At 66.7% G+C, this 17,432-nt stretch overlaps 3 protein-coding genes across 3 annotated transcripts in view; 2 read left to right on the forward strand and 1 right to left on the reverse strand.

The window, feature by feature from the left end:
• The window catches only part of CHLRE_10g430800v5 (uncharacterized protein), a 9,042-nt gene extending 5,985 nt beyond the window's left edge, over nt 1–3,057 (reverse strand). Inside the window, exons 1-7 of the mRNA XM_043066642.1 lie at nt 2,767–3,057; nt 2,443–2,677; nt 1,774–2,217; nt 1,417–1,572; nt 1,171–1,251; nt 462–569; nt 20–154 (exon numbers count right to left, since the gene is read on the reverse strand). Of these exons, the coding sequence (XP_042920039.1) occupies nt 20–154; nt 462–569; nt 1,171–1,251; nt 1,417–1,572; nt 1,774–2,217; nt 2,443–2,677; nt 2,767–2,831 (1,224 nt within the window). The 5' untranslated portion in view covers nt 2,832–3,057. The remainder of the gene's footprint in view (nt 1–19; nt 155–461; nt 570–1,170; nt 1,252–1,416; nt 1,573–1,773; nt 2,218–2,442; nt 2,678–2,766) is intronic.
• Nucleotides 3,058–3,187: 130 nt separating this feature from the next.
• Nucleotides 3,188–7,879, forward strand: CHLRE_10g430850v5 (uncharacterized protein). Its single transcript, XM_001702630.2, has 5 exons — nt 3,188–3,405; nt 3,582–4,871; nt 5,164–5,386; nt 5,526–5,773; nt 5,935–7,879. Exons 1-5 carry the CDS (start codon nt 3,394–3,396, stop codon nt 6,685–6,687), a joined length of 2,526 nt encoding a protein of 841 aa, XP_001702682.2. The 5' UTR covers nt 3,188–3,393; the 3' UTR covers nt 6,688–7,879.
• A 158-nt stretch (nt 7,880–8,037) lies between these two features.
• On the forward strand, nt 8,038–17,402 carry CHLRE_10g430900v5 (uncharacterized protein). The gene is made up of 17 exons (XM_043066643.1): nt 8,038–8,182; nt 8,265–8,371; nt 8,616–8,706; nt 8,850–9,325; nt 9,482–9,671; nt 9,840–10,205; nt 10,418–10,963; nt 11,290–11,863; nt 12,039–13,194; nt 13,355–13,787; nt 14,005–14,208; nt 14,424–14,813; nt 15,035–15,732; nt 15,937–16,048; nt 16,244–16,378; nt 16,500–16,564; nt 16,928–17,402. The coding sequence occupies exons 1-17, from the start codon at nt 8,096–8,098 to the stop codon at nt 17,073–17,075; spliced, it is 5,778 nt and encodes a 1,925-aa protein (XP_042920040.1). The 5' UTR covers nt 8,038–8,095; the 3' UTR covers nt 17,076–17,402.
• The last annotated feature ends 30 nt before the right edge of the window (nt 17,403–17,432 follow it).

Consider the following 17,432-nt stretch of genomic DNA (forward strand, 5'->3'; position numbering starts at 1 on the left):
CTTCCCTCCCCTCCCTCACCAGCGGATACAGCGGTACTGGGAAGCGCACGTGGCTCCAGGCCCTGAAGTTGGCGTTGAAGCGGGACAGGTGCGAGGCCTCCACGGACAAGTCCAGCTGCTCCTTGAGCGGACCGCCAAACTGACGGATGCTCTCCTGCGGCGAGCGGCCGAGCGAGCGAACAGGGGTCAAGACCGCCCCGGCTACATGCACTCAGCCCGCCATCCAGCCGGCCAGCTGCGTCCATCGGCGCTGTGCATGTGGCGCAGCTGCTGGCGCTGCCGGCCCACATCTGTGCAACTGGCAACCGCTTTCGCAGGCCGCAAGTAGCATAGCGCAGACGCTGTGACCCACCACCCCGCACGCCGCAATGCGAATGGGTGCGCATACCTTGACACTATCTCACCCAGACGCCCTCACCCATCCCCCCTCACACCCACGCGCCTCACACACGCGCTCCCACCTCCAGCCGGAGCTCCGCCAGCCCCGGCAGCCGCGAGCACAGCGCCGCCGCGCGCTGCATGAGGATGAAGTCGCGATGCATGATGCCCGTCACGCCCGGGTGCCGCACCTGAGCGGTGTGGGCATCACGTGATAAACATGTTTACACAATGTCCGAAAGAGCAGGGGTTGGTCATCAGGGTGCGGTGGGAAGGTGGCAGGCGTGGGGCTCCAGCTGGCGCGGCCCGGTCGAAGCGCCCAGATGGCCACCAGCAAGGCAGTGCACACACGCCTTCCTGTACGGCGCCGCCACCCCGCCGCTGCAGGCCAGGAATGCTTTGCGGCTGCTGCCCGGTGCCGCTGCTGGCGCCTGACTGCGCTCTGACATCCAAGTCGCTGCACATCCTACCAGCACTGCAGCGGCTGTGGTGCGCGGGGTGGCGGGGCGGGGCGGCCCAGCTTGCCCCGCCCAGCGCGCCACTGCGGCGGCACTGCTGCTGCTACGCCTGCGCCGTTCTCTCGATCGGGCTCCTCCAATTCATCCGCCGCCGCCGCCGCCGCCGCCGCCATCGCGCGCCACTGTTACTGCCGCCCACAATCACCCAGCGGCCAGCTCTCGAAGCAAGGCCTACCCTTCGGTGAGCCTGCCTCTCGCTGCGTCTGCCGCCCGTCCCGCCCCGCCCCACCCCAGCCCCCGCACCGCCGCTTGCACCCCGCCGCTTCGGCCTCACCTTGACCGCCACAGTTGCTCCCGCCGTGGCGCCGCCGCCCACCAGTGCCGCGCCCTTTTCACTGAGCGTGGCCACATGAATCTGCGCGTGTGGCACAAGCATATGTGTTCAGAAAGCATGGAGGGAAAGGGCACATTACATCGTAAGCGATATTTGCTGACGGCTGCAGATACAGCCTGCAGGCTGCAACTCCCTCCCTCCGTCCCTCCCCACCTGCCTCCTTCGCATCCTCGTTCCCTCCCGCACCTGCGCTATAGATCCTGACGCCAGCGGCTGCTCCGAGAACACCTCAAACAGCTCCCCCAGCGGCGAGTCGAAGGCCGCCTGCACCGTGGCTATGGAGTGAGCGGCGGAGTGCGCCGGCGCCGACGTCTGCAGCTGCTCCAGGTGCAGGCACAGGTCCTGGGGCGGAGGTGAGGAGGAGGAGCAGGAACGTGAGCAAACACAAGTAGACTTAAGGCGAAGCGAATGACCCCACCTCCGTCACAACTTACAAGCACATCAGCCCACCACGCTGGTGAGATCCACCCTGCTTCGCCGCCCCATTCCAAAACATCCCATCACCGCCACCACTGGCTGCACCCTGCCCTGCACGCCGCTCACCTCCGGGAACAGGTCAGGCCGCGTGGAGGCCCACTGCCCCCACTTGATGAACGCCGGCCCCGCGTTCTCCAGCGTCCACTGCACCAGCCGCAGCCAACGCTCCCGCGCCGCCGCGCCGCCCAGCGACGCAAGCGGCGCCGTCACCAGCGCCGGCAGGAAGAGCATGCACAGGTAGAGCGCGCGGGCCGCCAGCGCCAGCTCATCTGCTAGCGCTGAAACCAGGCCGGTAAGGTGAAGCTGCGCTATCAGCCACGTGAGCGCGGCAGCGATGGGACTGGTGACGGAGGAGGGGGAGGCAGAGTCGGCGGAGGCGGTGCCGCCGAAGCCGCCCGCCTTGCAGGCGGGGTCATAGCCCCAGAGCCGAAGCAGGAAGGAGCGGTAGGATGACGGCAGCACGCACAACAGCCATAGCAGCGCGGGCGGCAGCAGTGCCGTCAGCAGGCTCTGTTGATAAGATTGAAGGGAGGGAGCGAGGAGCGCGGGGTTTGGGGAGCAACGGGACGCGCGGGCATTAGACAGTGGCGTAGAGCTGGGGCATAAGCACTGCAACAGCTATAAGTCGCCCTAGGTTGCCAGATATACTTCACGTCAGTACGCGCACGGCTCAGCCAAAGGGCTTCGGCCGTTTGAAAGTTGCGACCTGATGGTTGCCAAAAGTTTGGCGCGCACCTGCGAGCTTTGCACCGTTCCGACGCCCGTGCCGATCGCAACTGTCTTAAACCCGCGCCACTGTCGCATGAATGATTCGGTTTCCCGACGCAGAGCACGCGAGCTGTAAGCCCTTCGGCCTATCAACGTTGCTGTTATGCCTGTGCAGCCGCGCAGCTCCCGAGCGTAGCGCATTCCATGTGCCACGAGCTGACTGTTGTAAGAGGTCGACGGGCCACTGCCGACGTGTGCAGCCCTGCGAGAACAATCAAGGTCATCTCCTGACGCACTTGCTCGTAGCCCGGCCGCCAGGACGGCGCGAAACCCCAAGCCAACCAAACTCACTCTTCAACAACATTCCGCACAAACTGGCGCAGCCCCTGCGCAACGGCTCGGCGAGCCGGCGCCATACAAACGAAACCACCGACAATCAACGGGTTGCCCTAAAACCAACTGATAACACCAAATAAGGAATTGAAAGCAATGATTTTGTTTTGATGGTGTTGTGTTGCGCCAGCCCGCTCGTTAGCGAGGAACTATAACTATTGTGCACGCACTGTTGACGCGAGTCAGGCTAGTCCTGTCTAAGTATTCACAAGCAGCAGCTTTGGGCGTTTGGCTCAGCTTGGAAATAGATAACTGTTTTGCTAGCACGATGGGGCAGTGCATCGCTCATGCAGAGGTGGACGGCTTCGCCCGCATCATGGGTGCTGCACGACTTCGTAGAACAGCGGACTTTCAACTGTGAGCATTCTGCCCACTACGGTTCGGAGCTGTTGACCTGGCTTCTCCCACACACGGAATTGTCTGGAGCCGAGAAGTCCCGCTTTTCGCACGCCTGAGATGTCTGCATTAATAGGCTGTACATTGAGTATGTAGACGCCTCGGAGCTAGCCCAGTATCCAGGAGGAGCACTTGGCGCGCTTCAGCGCGCCGGGCCTTGCGTGCTCTTGAAGCAGGCGCTTATGAGCCATGGGACCTAAGGTGAATGTTTGCTGGAACCGGGTCTGGCGGACTGGCTTGCGTCGTGCGGGGGGCCCCGTCCCTGCTGCGCAGCAGGCCACCTGACACCTGTCCAACCCAGCGGCGCACACCTCACCAAGACCCCGCTGCTTTTGCGGCGCGCGACTCACCTAACGCCCCTACCTTTGCATGCACAGAAGAGCTACAGCAAGAAGAAGAAGGAGCCAACGGCAGCGCCGGCGCCTGAGGCTGAGCCGCAGGAGGCGGCAGCGCCTGAGGCAGCGCCCGCATCTGCACAGCCTGTGTCAAGTGCAGGCGCCGAAGCCGCAGCTCAGGAGGCACCTGGGCCCAGCACTGCAGCGGATGCTACCGCCGACGCTCCTACAGGCGCGACGAAAACTGACAAGGCTCCCGCAGCAGCAGTGGCCACAGCAGCCGACGCCGCCGCAGGGGCAGGACCAGCGGCTAGGGCAGCGGCAGGCGGCAGTGGCGGGCCTGCCAGTGGGCAAGAGGCCGCGACAGCGGAAGCGAAAGGCGCCAGTACCGCTGCCGAGGGCCAGGGTGGTGCCGGCGCTAGCCCCAAGGGCGACGGTGGCGACGGCAGCGACAGCGATCAGCCGATTGGCGTTGCTGCTGCCAGCCTGAGGGACACAGGGCGCCGGGCCAGTCGAGGGCCGGACGGCGGCACCGCCCGTGAGGCAGGCAAGGTTGTGGCGCACTCAGAGGGCAAGGCACATGAGGCAAAGCCTGCGGAAGAGCCGGCCCTGGACGGCGCGGCAGGTCCCAGCGGCGGCCGCACGCTCCAAAGGCAGGGCAGTGGGCGCGGCGGCAAGGGCGGCAGGGGCGGGAAGGAGGCGGCTGCAGCAGCAGCGGCAGCGGCAGAGCTGAAGGCGGAGGAGGACGGAGGGGTGGAGACAGATTTGGGGGGCCGAAAGCGCCTCCTTCGGAACCGCGCGCCGGCGCAGGCGTATACCCGTGGTGAAGGCGGCGGCATCACCAGCGGACTAGTGCGCCGCGGCAGCAATGCCGCAGCTGCCGCTGCTGCTGCCCAAGAGAAGGAGGCGAAGGGAAAGGGCAGCACGAGGGGCAAGCAGAAGACGGCTGCGGACGAAGATGGGGAGGAGGGCGAGGGCGGCGAGGCGGCGGCAGAGCCTGCTACTGCCGCAAAGGACAGCCACGAGGATGCGGAACGCAAGGAGGGGCATGAGGAGGCGGAGGACGGGGCAGGCACGAAAGCGCCCGAGCAGCAGTCCGCCGCGAAGAGGGGGCGGCAGGCGAAGACTGCAAGCCGCGGCGGCTCTGCGGCTGGCAAGGGTGGCAAGGGCGGCCGCAGAGGTCATGCGCTTGCTGCAGAGGAGGCCGAGCAAGCAGTCGGCAGGGACGGGGGCGCAGGCTCAGGGGAAACCGCAACGAAGGCTGAGGATGCTGAAATGGATGACGCGGCTGCTGCGGCACCGGCTGCACCGATGGAGGCGCCGGATGTGCAGGTATGTTGGCAACGTTGGTTAAGGGGAACTTAAGGCATGGGAGGTTAGGCGATGGCAGGGGAGGGAGTTGTCCTCACGATACCCAGTGCAAAGGGGCGGGGGTGTCGTGGGGCAAAGGGGTGGGCGCGGGCGCGGGCGCGGGGGCGCGGACCCTAACATAAGGCACGGGGCCGGTCAGGGCCAAAGCAGCTACCGCACTCACTACATCGGCCGCAACATGCCACACCATATTTGTGGCGGCGGCTGACGGGCACTGTGCTCCGCTCCCTACCTACCCACCGTTCCCGATCAGGCCGGCGCTGCCGACAAGGCCTCGGCGCAGGAAGGGGCCACGGCGGCGCTGCAGGGCCTGGCCTCGCCCTCCGCCAAGACCAAGCGGCCGCGCGGTGACGTGCAGGGAATCCAGCCGCCCCAGCAGCAGCAACAGCAGCAGGGAGCGGCTGCGGACACAGGAGACGGAGGCGAGGAGGGCGGCCGGCCGGCCAAGCGCCAAGCCAAGGCTGCAGAGACAGTGGGTGAGACGGCCCTGGCTTCGAAGGTGGTGTTTCTGTTCAGGGGCAGCTTTGGCTATGTTTGGCTGTCGCCTGCATGGTGCTTGTGACCGCCTGCCTCCCATTCTCGTCGTTGTAACCCTGTATCGCTTCCTCGCTGCAGGCACAACCGCCGCCGCCGCTCCCAAGGCCGCCGCGGCAGGTGCTGCTGCCACTGGTACCACCGCCGCCACTCCTGCCGCTCCTGGCGCTGGCGCTGGCGCTGCCGCAGCTGGCGCGGCTCCCGCCGCCACCTGCGACGACCCGCAACTCAATAAGATCGTGTCGCGACTGCGGAGCGCCGTGGAGGGCATGGAGGCGCTGCGCAATGATGAGGAGCGCATGTTGAAGGACATCCAGAGCTGCTCGGAGGTGGGAACGGTAATCTGGGCGCCATAGCAGCAGCTCCCGTGGCTAGTTGCATACCGCAGTAAAGCACCCGGGCCCTACCTGCTTTCGCTGATCCCAAGCCTCCATAGCTCAGTTACAATCAACCTCGCGCACTCCCGGAACCACGCCGTCGCGACGTGCAGGACCTGCTGAATCACCCCTTCGTCGTCAGCGACTACAGCGCTGTCGGGGCGGGTAAGCTGGTGAGGAAGGTCACCAGGATGAGGCCGCCCAACGAGGAAGCCACCCGGGCCGCGATAGCCAAGGCGAACGACGTGATGGAAGCGGTGATGGCCATCACCAAGGCCGCGAAAGGAAAGCAGGTCGCCGGCACGGGGCAGCTGCTGCATGAGAAGGCGACCGAGGCAGGCTGGACCGGGCCCAAGCCGCTGCCGCTCCAGGATTCGGGCGCGGCGGCTCCGCCCGCGCACGGCTCCGCCAGTGCTGCCGGGTCCCATCAGGTGGTGGCCGCGTTCGTCAGCAGGGGCCAGCCGGTGCGCGACCGGGCTGTGTCCGTGCTGGCGACCGCGCTGGCGGCCGCCGCCTCCGACTTGCACCCCCTGGATGTGGCATTGGATCTGGAGGCCGCACTGGCTGCGCAATACGGCGGCGGTACGACGGGTACTGCAGCCACGGGTGTGAAGGCGGAGGCTGCGGGCGCGGCCGCGGGCGCGAAGCAGGGGCCGGGGTCGGGGCCTCAGGGTGCAGGGTTGGTGGGTGAGGCCTATCTGGGCAAGCTGCAATGGCTGTGTGACGTGCTGGGGGCGGGCGGCTCGGAGCGGGCGGTACCGGAGGTGGCACGGCTGCTGCTGGAGGGGCGCGTGAGCGGCGCGGAAGTGGTGGCGTATGAGGAGGGGACAGCGGCGGCCGCCGCGGCTGCGACAATGGAGCAGTAGGAGCGTTGGAACTCGAGGAAGATTTGGCCTTGCTTGTGGTAGTGTGTTGTATGAGCGATGCGTGGTCGGGGAGCTGAGACTGTGAGCGCGTGCGAGGTAGAGCTGGCGCTTGAATGAGCGGGTGAGTTGCGTTGGCTTAGGGCCAGACACTGGTTCGGCCGGACGAGTGGGCCGGGATGTCTTGGGTACGACGTCATGCGGAACGGTACAGAGACACATGCTCCTAAGCTCACTTGTACAGACAGGCGCGATGACTCAGCCGTCAGGTGGCAAGAGGAAATGTGCCTGGCGCTGTGGGTTCGGCGAGCGAGGTGCATGACATAGGAAGGCAGGCTCACGCGGGTACCACTCTGGTCTTTTGCTGTGTCCAAACTTTGACAGCCTGGTAGACCCAACAGGTATCATCTGACCAGGCCGCCAGCATACCTACGGCTTCGTTGTGTAGTATACGGCTACTATGGTTTGGAGCTACGAGAAGGCGACCTGAAAGGCCGTACGGCTGCAGCCGTGCATGGGGTGTGCAATGGGACACGCAAATATTTTCGTCGTGAAAACTAAAAGCGTGATAGCGTGACGGATAGCGTACGCACAGTGTATGCAGGATACGCAATCGCCACCGTAAAAAGGGTAGGCATCAAAAAGTTATGTGCACAATTGTCCGGGGGGGTGCGTGCTCCAAGCCAAACCCGCACGCTCGGAGGGCTCTGGGAGTCGCCCGAGGCAAATCCTACCGCAGTATTTAGACGCCGCCTTTTTGTAGGTAGATAACTTACATCATTAGTGGACATTAGCGCTCGGCAGAGGACAAAACATGTTGGTCAGGGCTCAAGTCGCGAAATTGACCAGAGCCCATATCTCGCATAGGCGGTATTTTGGGCCTGTATCTAGTGCCGTCTACTAAGGTTCACCTATATATGTCATCCGGACAGCGTAGGGCGAATTCCAGTAAGTCCTGGCGAGCGCGACATTTACCATTTCGACTTCGGCTCCCGCTCGAATTTATGCCCGGAAATCATTCAGGGACCTTCTTATATGTCACATGATAACATTTCGGCAGTCTAGGGCATTGGACACACGCCGTCCCTAGGGACTTTGCCGGAGTGGTACCCGCGTGGGCAGGCTGGGGACCTATGGGGACAAGCGCACCAATAATTTGGACGTGTGTCCTCGTGCCCTTATGGCAACGCTTATTTACTGACGGAGACTCTCAGTACTGTGTACGTCACGGCATGCTGGATTGGACGGACTGCGTACCCAGGGCCGTCACTGGGGTTCACCGGGGTTCGTGCTGGATCCTTTGCCGGCCTTGTTTCGCGGGCTTTTGCAATGGACCACTCTATAGACGAGAACAACTCTGAACCGCTTCAATTTTAAACGATAAAATTATGTAGACTGTCAAAGGGGACAAATGGCGAGCAAATTCAAGCAAGCTGAGAAGCAGAAGCGCGACGTTTGGTGCCGTCGCCTGGTCTCAGCGTACTTGCCAGGTCTTCAGGTATTATACGCGATATCTATAGCCTGTCACCAAGTCAACGACGGGAGCTGACTTGACCGAAACGACCCCATGCTTAACGCAGAACCAAGACCCAGCCAACTTCAACATCGCGTTCTCATACGTCTCTCAAAACTTGGAAGAACTCGCTCCCGATGCGAACCCCAGGGATGCTGAGGACTGGTTTGGCAGGTCGGTGCGGGGAGTCGCACGTCAGGGTGTCGCGGCTGGGCAGGAAACTCACAGCCGCGAGCCCATCCGGCTCGCAGGCAAACGAGGCAGGGGCAAGGGAGCAGTCACACAACGTTGATGGACTATGCACGGGGCTGCTTGGGTAGGGACGTGTCTTGCTAGACAGCGGCTTCCTTACGCGGCTCCCTGCAGCGCCCCGAAACAACACTTGACAGGCTTCTTTCCCCACCCCACTCGGACACAGCCTGGCGCGGCGCTGCGAGGAGGACTCGCAGCTTGCCAAAGCGCAGCGTATCCGCCAGCTCGTCACGGAGATAAAGGGCCTGGGAATTAAGGTACGGTGCGTGCCCCGCAAGGTGTCGCCAGGGGCAGCGCGCCTGCTCGCCCGCACCCCGCAAGCCTACAGTGGCCTTCATTACCTGCGCCTGCTGCTTTTCTAGCTCTAAAGCCTCATATGAAATCGCCCGCCCCTCGGCAGAGTGACTACCACGAGCCGGAGTCGCGCATCCTGCACCTTCTGGTCGCTCTGGCTGGCAGGCCCATGGAGTCCGACCCAGATCACGCGGCGGCGCTGGCGCGGCGCGTGCGGGAGCAGCGACTGGCGGAGGAGGAGGCGGTGGCGGTGGCGCAGGCGCGTGAGGAGGCCGGAATTATCGCCGAGCTGCGAGCCGGCGAAGAGGATGACGAGGAGGCATACGAGGATGATGAGGACGACGGGCGGCACAGGCGCGGCGGCTACGGGTCGGACTCAACGCTGAGCGAGTGGAGCGACGCCGAGGAGGGGCAGGAGCGGGAGATGCAGCAGCAGTACCGGTGCGGGCAGGACGCTGCAGCTGCAGCGGCGACCATGACGGCGGCAGGGGCGGAGGATGGGGCTGGGCGTGCGTGGCCGCACGAGCAGGCGCACTCGCACGGGCTCTTGCCACCGGCGATGACGGCCGCCGCACCACAGAGGTGCGTTTGGGTGGGATGCAGTTTGCCGCATTATGGTACTCGGGCCTGCGTGTGCAGGACCGCTCACCATCCATCTCGTTGGGTCTCCACGACTGCACAGCCCTCCCTGCGCTCCACTTATCCCACCGTTGTGCTGTGACATGCTGTGAAGTGCAGGCGTGTGCCGGCGGTGCTTCCAGACCCCTCGCCGGCTGTGGGCCGTTCGCGGCTGCCGGCGGCGCCCGAGCTCGCGCCGCCGGGCAGCCTGCGGGCGCGGCTGGTTGCGGCGGCGGGGCTGCCGGCGGCGGTTGCGGGCACGACGCCACCCCTGGCGCGCACCCTGTTGGCGCTGCTGGCGGCGCTGCAGGTGTGTATATGGTTCGCGGGGATTGGTTGTGACGTGTGCAGGTGCGTGCAGCAGTGCGTCCAGGTTCTGGTTCGGGGTCTCGCTCGCTCGCCTTGCGTTTCCGTATCCTGTCCAGGCAATTGAACCCTTCCTGACACCCGCCGCCCCCCCCCCCGCGGCACCCAACAGGGCCGGGGCAGCGAGGTGCTGCCCTGGGACGCCGCCGCCGCCGCCTTCGTGCCGGCCGCCGACGCCATGGCCCTGACCGCCGACGTGTCGTACGGGGCCATGTGGGCGGCGCTGCGGCCGCTGCTGCGCGCCGCCACCGCCGTGAGGCGCCTCGACGACTGGGTGAACGCCTGCCTGGGGCGGGCGGCAGCTGGCGGAGGAGGAGCGGGAGGAGGAGCAGCAGGGGCAGGGGCGGCAGAGGGTGTCCCGGTGCCGCTGTGGCTGCTGCGAGTGGCTGGCTACAAGGGGCTGCGGGGGGCAGCGGCAGGCCGCGGCGCGCCGGCGGTGCGGCTGGTGGCTGGGCCCACACTGACAGCACTCCACCAGGTGGGTGCAGGGGTCGGAGTGCTGGACACATGCTGTGTGCAGCGTGCTAGCACTGGTATAGCACTGGTGCTACTGCTGCTGCTACTGCTGCTGCTGCCTCATCGTTGCATGCCTTCTCCTCAACCGGTGGCGCAGCTGCAATTGCGGCCCGAAAGAGTCACGAACCCCACGTCCACTTCCCAACCTTCATCTCATACTCCGCTGCCGCGCAGGCAGTGAGCTCCTGCATCTACGTGCTGCGCACCAGCCTGGTGGAGCTGGAGCAGCGCATCACCACCGCCGCCGTGGCCGCAGCCACCTCCACCTCCCCCACCTCCACCTCCTACATCTTGACCGGCTTCTCCAGCGTGGCCCCCAGCAGCAGCGGCGCTGCGCCGGCGCCTCCGCTGCCGTCTGTGTACGAGCTGCTGCTGAGCTGCCAGCCCTTCATGCGCCGCGCCGCCGGACTGGTGGGCGCGTACCACGAGGTGGCCCGGCCGCTGGTGGCGGCGCTGGTGGCGGCGCAGCCGCCGCGGCCGGCGGCAGCTGCTGCTGCAGCGGCGGCGGCTGCTGCAGCGGCGGCTCAGGCAGCGGCAGCTCAGGCAGCGGGAGCTGCGGGCGCTGCTGGATCGTTGGCGGCGGGTGGTGCAGTGGGAGCCGGGGCGGCGGCGGCGGTAGCGGCGCGCTCCCCGCAACTGCAGCTCCAGCTCCAGGCGGGGGTGGTTCTGCAGCAGCTGCATGCGCTCAACGAGAGGGGCTGGCTGGACGGCGTGTTCAGGGTGAATCGGTGGCCAAAGCAGTCTCTCTGTGTGTGTGTGTGTGTGTGTGTGTGTGTGTGTGTGTGTGTGGGTGTGTGTGTGTGTATGTGTGTGTGTGTATGTGTGTGTACGTATCGGTATGTGGGTGGGGGGGAGGGCACTAAGTCAATGCCACCATGGCCACCAGCAGTGGCCCTGTGCCCCGAAGCTACTCCTGCACATGCGCCGGCAACTCCGCCCGCCTTCCCTCATCCTTACTGTGTGCTCTCCCGCTGCCCACCTGCCTACCTGCCTGCCTGCCTGCCTGCCTGCCTGCCTGCCTGCCTGCCTGCCTACCTGCCATGCAGCCCCTGGACTCGCACGCGCACCGCAGCCTGCTGCTGTACCTCTACCTGTCCGCACTGGAGCCGCTCCTGGACGGGCTGGGCGAGTGGCTGTGGGCCAGCGGCACCTCCGCGGCTACAGCCACTGCCACCGCCACTGCCAGTGCTACAGCCTCTACCGGCACTGCTGGTGCCGCGCCTGGCGGGGCTGGTGGTGGTGGTGCGGGTGCTACTGCAGCTTGGCTGGCAGGGGAGGGCGGGGCTTCAGCATGCGGCTGCGAGCTGCCGGCTGACTTCTTCATTGTGCGCGGCGGGCAGCCGGGTCGGGAGGTGCCGCCCGACCACCCCTCGTTCTGGAGGGAGGGCTACTTGGCGCTGAGGCGCCCAGAGCAGGCGGCGGCAGCGGCAGCAGCCGGAGTTGGGGCGTTGCCGGTCACGGGGCCGGGAGCGGGGGCGGAGGCCGGTGTGGCCGAGGGGGTTGCGAGTGCTGGCGGCACTGCTGGTGCTGCTGGTGTTGGTGTTGGCGCAGGCGGTGGTGGCGGCGGGTACACGTGCCCGCCCTTCCTGGAGCCGCTGGTGGCGAGCATCATGGCCGCAGGTGGGTGGTGTGCAGAAACAGGGCATACCACACCTTACCTGGGCACATTTCGCACGTTTTCGACACATTTGTAGCCCTTGGCATTTTCCCGCGCATGCTGTTGGCCTCTCGCACCCGTCACGTGCTCTTCAGTTACGGTTATGCTGTGAACTGCGCCCCGCCACACCGCACACAGGCAAGTCGCTGCGACTGCGACAGCGCGAGACGGACAGCCTAGAGGCCGCCGCGGCCGCCACCGCCGGCGCCGCCGCGCCCGGATACGGCGCCGCCGGCATGCCGGTCCTGGATCCCGTCGAGCTCGAAGAGTCGTACGCCATGTATGGATTGGATCCGGTCAACGCCACGTCAGCACATGGCGGCGGCGCCGCCGCCACCGGTCCTGGTTTTGGGCTGGACGGCGGCGCTGCTGCCGCAGCCGGCGGCCCGGGCGGCCTAGGCGGCGGCCGCGACCTCAAGCGGGGCATCATGGAGCGCCTGCTCGAGTACATTGCTCCCGCTCAGGCAACTGTAGGGAGCAGTGGCGGTGCGGGCGGCGGCGGCGGCATCAGTGCCGGCTGCTGGGGTCCTATCTGGGACGCCGCGCCGCGCACGCCGCCACGCCCAGGCGCTGGCGGCAGCGTTGGCGGCGCCGCCCTGGCGGCGCTGCCGCCGCCGCCGGCTAGCGCCGCCGCCGCCTCGGCGCCGCCTGCGGCTGCGGGCTCCGTGGGCCCCGCCGGCGGCGCGGGCGAGCGCTGGAGCAGGTGGGCGACTGCCTCATCACGGCTGCGGGCCATGTGCCGGCCCGGCGCCCTGGTCGGCTTCGCACCGGATGTCTCCTCCTCCTCCTCCTCCTCCTCATGGGCCTTCTCCTCTGCCTCCTCGCATATGCGCCCGCCTTACGGCGCCTCCCTGCGGGGCCCGGGTGCTGCCGGCCACGGGCCCTCGCAGGCCCCCGCGCCGCTCCTGGCGGGTGGGCCGCAGCCGCACGGCGCCTCCTCGCCCACCACGCCGCTGGACGGCGGCGGCGCCCTGAGCGGAGCCAGCAGCCCAGGGGAAGAGCGCGAGCGGCGGCGGCAGCAGCAACAGCAGCAGCAGGCACATGAAGGACGGCAGGCGGGGCGGGAGGAGGAGGACGATGCGGCAGAGGCGGAGGCAGCGGCGCGGGCGGCATGGGCGCTGCAGATGCAGCAGCAGGAGGCGGAGCGGGGCGGGTGGTGGCCGAGCCGGTGTCAGGCGTTTGTGCAGCCGGCGGGGGCGGCGGCGGCCAGCGCGCAGGCGGCGATGGGCATGGAGCGTTGGGCCGGCGGCGGCAGTGGTGGCGGCCTGGCAAAGAGCAACCTGACGGGTCCCTGGTACGTGTCTGGCCTTTGCATGTGTCTTGCGTTTGCGCATGCTGTGACCAAACATCTCACATGTGGGTCCCGCGTTCTGCGTGTTGCCTCGCCTACGCATGTGGCGCTCTTGCACACAGTAACCTTTGAGACCACTTCATTACTCGCTCACACACTTCAGGCGCCGCATGCAGCAGTTGCTCCGCGCCGGACCGCGCAGCCACCCCCCGCCGCTGTCATCGTCCTTGCCAGCACCCTCCCGCCCCGGCGCGCCGGCTCTGGCCCCGCTGCTGCGGCTGCACCTGGCCCCCGCCAACCCCTACCAGCACCCAGCCATGGAGCAGCTGCTGCTGCACGCCTGCGGCGGCGCCGCCGGGGACGGCGACGACGGTGGCCACGGCGGCGGCAGCGAGGCCTTGCAGAGACAGCAGCCACAGCCGCAGCAGAGTCAGCTGTTGGTGGGAGCAGTTGGGAGGAGCACTGCCGGCGGCGGCTGGGCAATAGCAGCAGCAGCAGCAGGAGGCGGTGGAGGAGGCGGAGGAGGCCCGGCACTGGGTCTGCCGCACCCGCAGGAGCTGCTGCGGCGGGGGCTGGTGGAACCGCTGATGGACCGAGTGAGTGGGCACCGGTAGCCTACAGTACAAGTGCATCGGAGCATCCCCGCTGCAATGCTTCCTGGCCTCCTGGGTCTTTTCGGCGGGCTCGGGCACGTATCTCCCTGCCCCTTTCTCGTCGACACTTACCGTATATCTTCCAAAAGTATAATCACTGCATCTTTCTTTGATTGCTATTCTGCCGCCTTTTATGGCTATTCCTCCGCCCCGGCCCCAGGTGGACCACATCAACGACGCGCTCCTGCTGCGGCTGCTGGGCGGCTGGGGGCTGGAGGGGCGGCTGGCGGCGCTGCCGGCGCTGTTCGGGCTGTCCAGCCCCGCCGCCCGCACCTGGGCGGACGGGCTGGTGGCGGGGCTGCTGCGCGGCGGGCGGCTGGGCGAGACGCCGCTGGACGAGGGGCAGCTGGAGGCGGCGCTGCACGTGAGGCGGCGGATTGGGAGGGAGCGAGGGAGGATGGGATGATTGGGAGGCACAGGATGGGCAGGGACAAGTAGAGCAGAGGATGGGCCGGGGCAAGCAGGCCAGCGCCCTGTTCGTTTCGTGGAAAGGGTTTCCGGCGTTGCTTCTCAGTGCCCGCTTTCCTCGCCTTACAACTCCACTGTGCACCTTGCATGTGTTCATGTGACTGCCTGCAGGAGGCGCTCAACGCCGCTGCCCCTGATGACCTCCTGCCGCCGCCCTCCAGCCTTACGCTGCAACTGGCGCCGCCGCCCGCAGCCGAGCCAGCCGCCGCGTCTGCACCCTCCATCCCCGGCGCCGCACCCGACGCCCTCCGCCCGCACCCCGCCGCCCTGGCCGGCTCCCTCAAGGCCAGCCTGCGCGGCAGCGCCACCGGCCTCACCGCCGGCAGTAGCAGCGGCGCCGTAGGGAGTAGCAGTGCTGCCGCCGGCAGTAGCAGCCAGTTCCAATCTATCCGGGAGCTGGAGCGCTCTGTGAGTGAGCTGGAGCGGCTGCAGCTGGCGGTGACGCCCAGCTGGGTGGTGGCGCTGGTGGCGGACAGCAAGGCGCTCAGAGCGTATGGGCAGGTGGGCGGTCGGGGGGCGGGGGTCCGCGTGTGTGTGCACGGCGGTCATTGGGCCAATGCATGACTGGTTGCTGTATCGTTGCTTTGTCTTGAGCCTTGCCCGCTTGTCAGAGCGCTCGCGCTTTCCTATCAACGCCTTTCATGTCTGCCATGTACCTCTCAACTTAGCACTGCCCTTTCCTGCGATGCCCCGGGGCCACCCCCGCCTTCCTGCTCCTGCAGGTGCTCGTCTTCCTGCTGCAGCTGCGCTGGGTGCGCGCCGCCCTGGACGCCGCCCACAAGAGCGCCTGTCTCGCCTGGCGCGGCGCCGCAGGCCGCCAGCACGCCAACGCATTCCCGCCGTTGCGCCGCCCGCGTGGCACGCCTGGCCCCCTCCAGCGCAGCAACAGCCTCGGCGCGGCGCCGGCCTCTGGCGGCGGCGCCGGGGCCTCGCTGCCAGCCGGACCCCACCACCTCCACCAGCAGCACCCACAGCAGCACCGCGGCAGCTACTCGGGCACAGGCGGCCTCACGGGCCTCGCAGCGGACCGCCACGGCGGCGGCGCCGCCGCCGCCGGGGCCGGCGGGCTGCTGATGCACAGCCATAGCAGCGCCAGCATCCTCGTCGCCGGAGGCGTCGGCGCAGCCGGCACCGGGCTCCGTGCCTCGGGCGGTGCGTTGCATAACTCGCAGTCCCTTTCCGGCGCCGCCGCCGCCTCCGGAGGCGGCGGCGCCTCCGGCGTGGTGTTGAACGCGGCGCACCTGTCTCAGCTGGCGGCGATGGTCCACTTCATGGCCACACTGGAGCAGTGGGTGGTGGCGCAGCTGGTGCATGAGGCCTGGCGCGACATGGAGGCGGGGCTGGCGGCGGCACGCAGCCTGGACGACGTGTGCGCGGCGCACAGCGAGTACGCCAACACGCTGCTGCGCCGCTGCTTCAGGTGCGAGGGGCGTGGCGGTTGCAGAGTGATGGGGCGGTTGCACCGGAGGTTGGTTCCGGGTCTGTCTCCTCTGCTATACTGCATCGGGGACCGGAACCGACGATCCGGCCTCCCTGCCAACCCGGCTGTTGCTATCTGCTCCCCCGGCATGTCTGGTTGCCCACGTGTCCACACGCCCGCACCTCCCGCTGCCTCCCCCCGCAGACTGCCGGGTGACGTGGACAGCCGCAACGTGGGCGGCTCGCTGCGCAAGTGTCTGGACGGGGCGCTCAAGTTCGCAAACGCCACTGCAGCCATGACGGGCGGCGCGGCCAAGGTGCGGGGCGGGGCCTTACTGCGGCTTACTGCGGCTTACTGAATGGGCGGCGGGTGTCGCGGCCAAGGCGCTGAAGCCAGATTTCAGGTTGAAATGGGGTTCGTCCTTCGTACTTCTCTTGCGGTAGCTTGATTGCACCGGCAGCCAGTCCTATAAATTATTTCTTTGTCGCATGATGGCGATGTGCCTTGTCAGGGTGCGGCGCAGTTGGGCCCCGCCGCGGTGAACCCGCTGCTGCCGGCGCTGGCCGCCGCTGCGGGCTCGGCGGCGGACCAGTTCAACAAGTCCCTCAGCTTCCTCATCCGCTACGTGTCCGCCCGGGCACTGCTGGTGAGGGAGGGGGCGTATAGCGCGCGTACAGGTCCCCATGTACTGGAGGCGCCTGACACCCAATCACCTGCGCCAAGCCGATCCCCATGTGCTGCACGCCTCCCCTCCCCGGCCCCCACAGAACCCCAACAGCGACCTGAGCGACCTGCTCATGCGGCTCAATTACAACGGCATCTACAATGACAGGTGGGATGGCGGCTCGGGGGATTACGTGCTGGCCACCGAGTACACACACGGGGTATCTGACTGCGGCAGATCGGCAGTAGCAGCAGCAGTAGCAGCAAAAACGCCGTTGACCACCTTCATGGGGTCAACGGAGTTTAGCAGGCCTACCACCGCGCCTTCATGGGGTCAACGGAGTTTAGCAGGCCTACCACCGCGCCTTCATGGGGTCAACGGAGTTTAGCTGGCCTAACCGTAGAGTGCACCTGCAAACTGTGCACACCCACCCGTATAGCAACACACACACATACGCAAGTAACTCCGACGCCGTCTGGGCGGGCTTCGTTTTGTTGATGTTGTATTTAACACGCACACACATATGTGCAGGTTCATGTCGGAGGAGGTCATCAAAAAGGCGGTGGCGTCAGCAGCCGGCGTGCAGGCGGGGCCGCCGGGCGGGGTGGCGGGCGCGGCACCTGCTGCTGGCGCCGGAGCCGGCGGCGCCCGGGGCGGCTCCACTGGGGGACGTGCGTAGACGAGGAGGCACGTGTGTGTATGTGTGTGTTATAAAGAGCACAAGGAAAACATTGTGTGTGTATGTGTTGTGGAGAGGCTCGAGCAGTTGTGGTTGCGAGATGCGTGATGATGATAGGTTTGAACGTAGGCATTGAGACCTGAGTATACCGGTGTGCCGGGCCAGTGAGCTCGCGTACAGAGCCCAAGAGCCGCAAAGCAAGCGCGTGCTTGGCTGCTTGTCGCCTCACCTGGCGCCCGGCGCTGTGAATTTGGCTCTGATGGGTTGGTTGGTCGGAAACTCGAGATGGCTGCTGCTGTTGTGCTGCTCTTGTAACTCGACGGCGCCTGAACAAGCACGCCCTACGCACTCCTGCCT

This window comes from Chlamydomonas reinhardtii, chromosome 10 (assembly GCF_000002595.2).
Source record: "Chlamydomonas reinhardtii strain CC-503 cw92 mt+ chromosome 10, whole genome shotgun sequence".
Classification (NCBI taxonomy): Eukaryota; Viridiplantae; Chlorophyta; class Chlorophyceae; order Chlamydomonadales; family Chlamydomonadaceae; genus Chlamydomonas; species Chlamydomonas reinhardtii.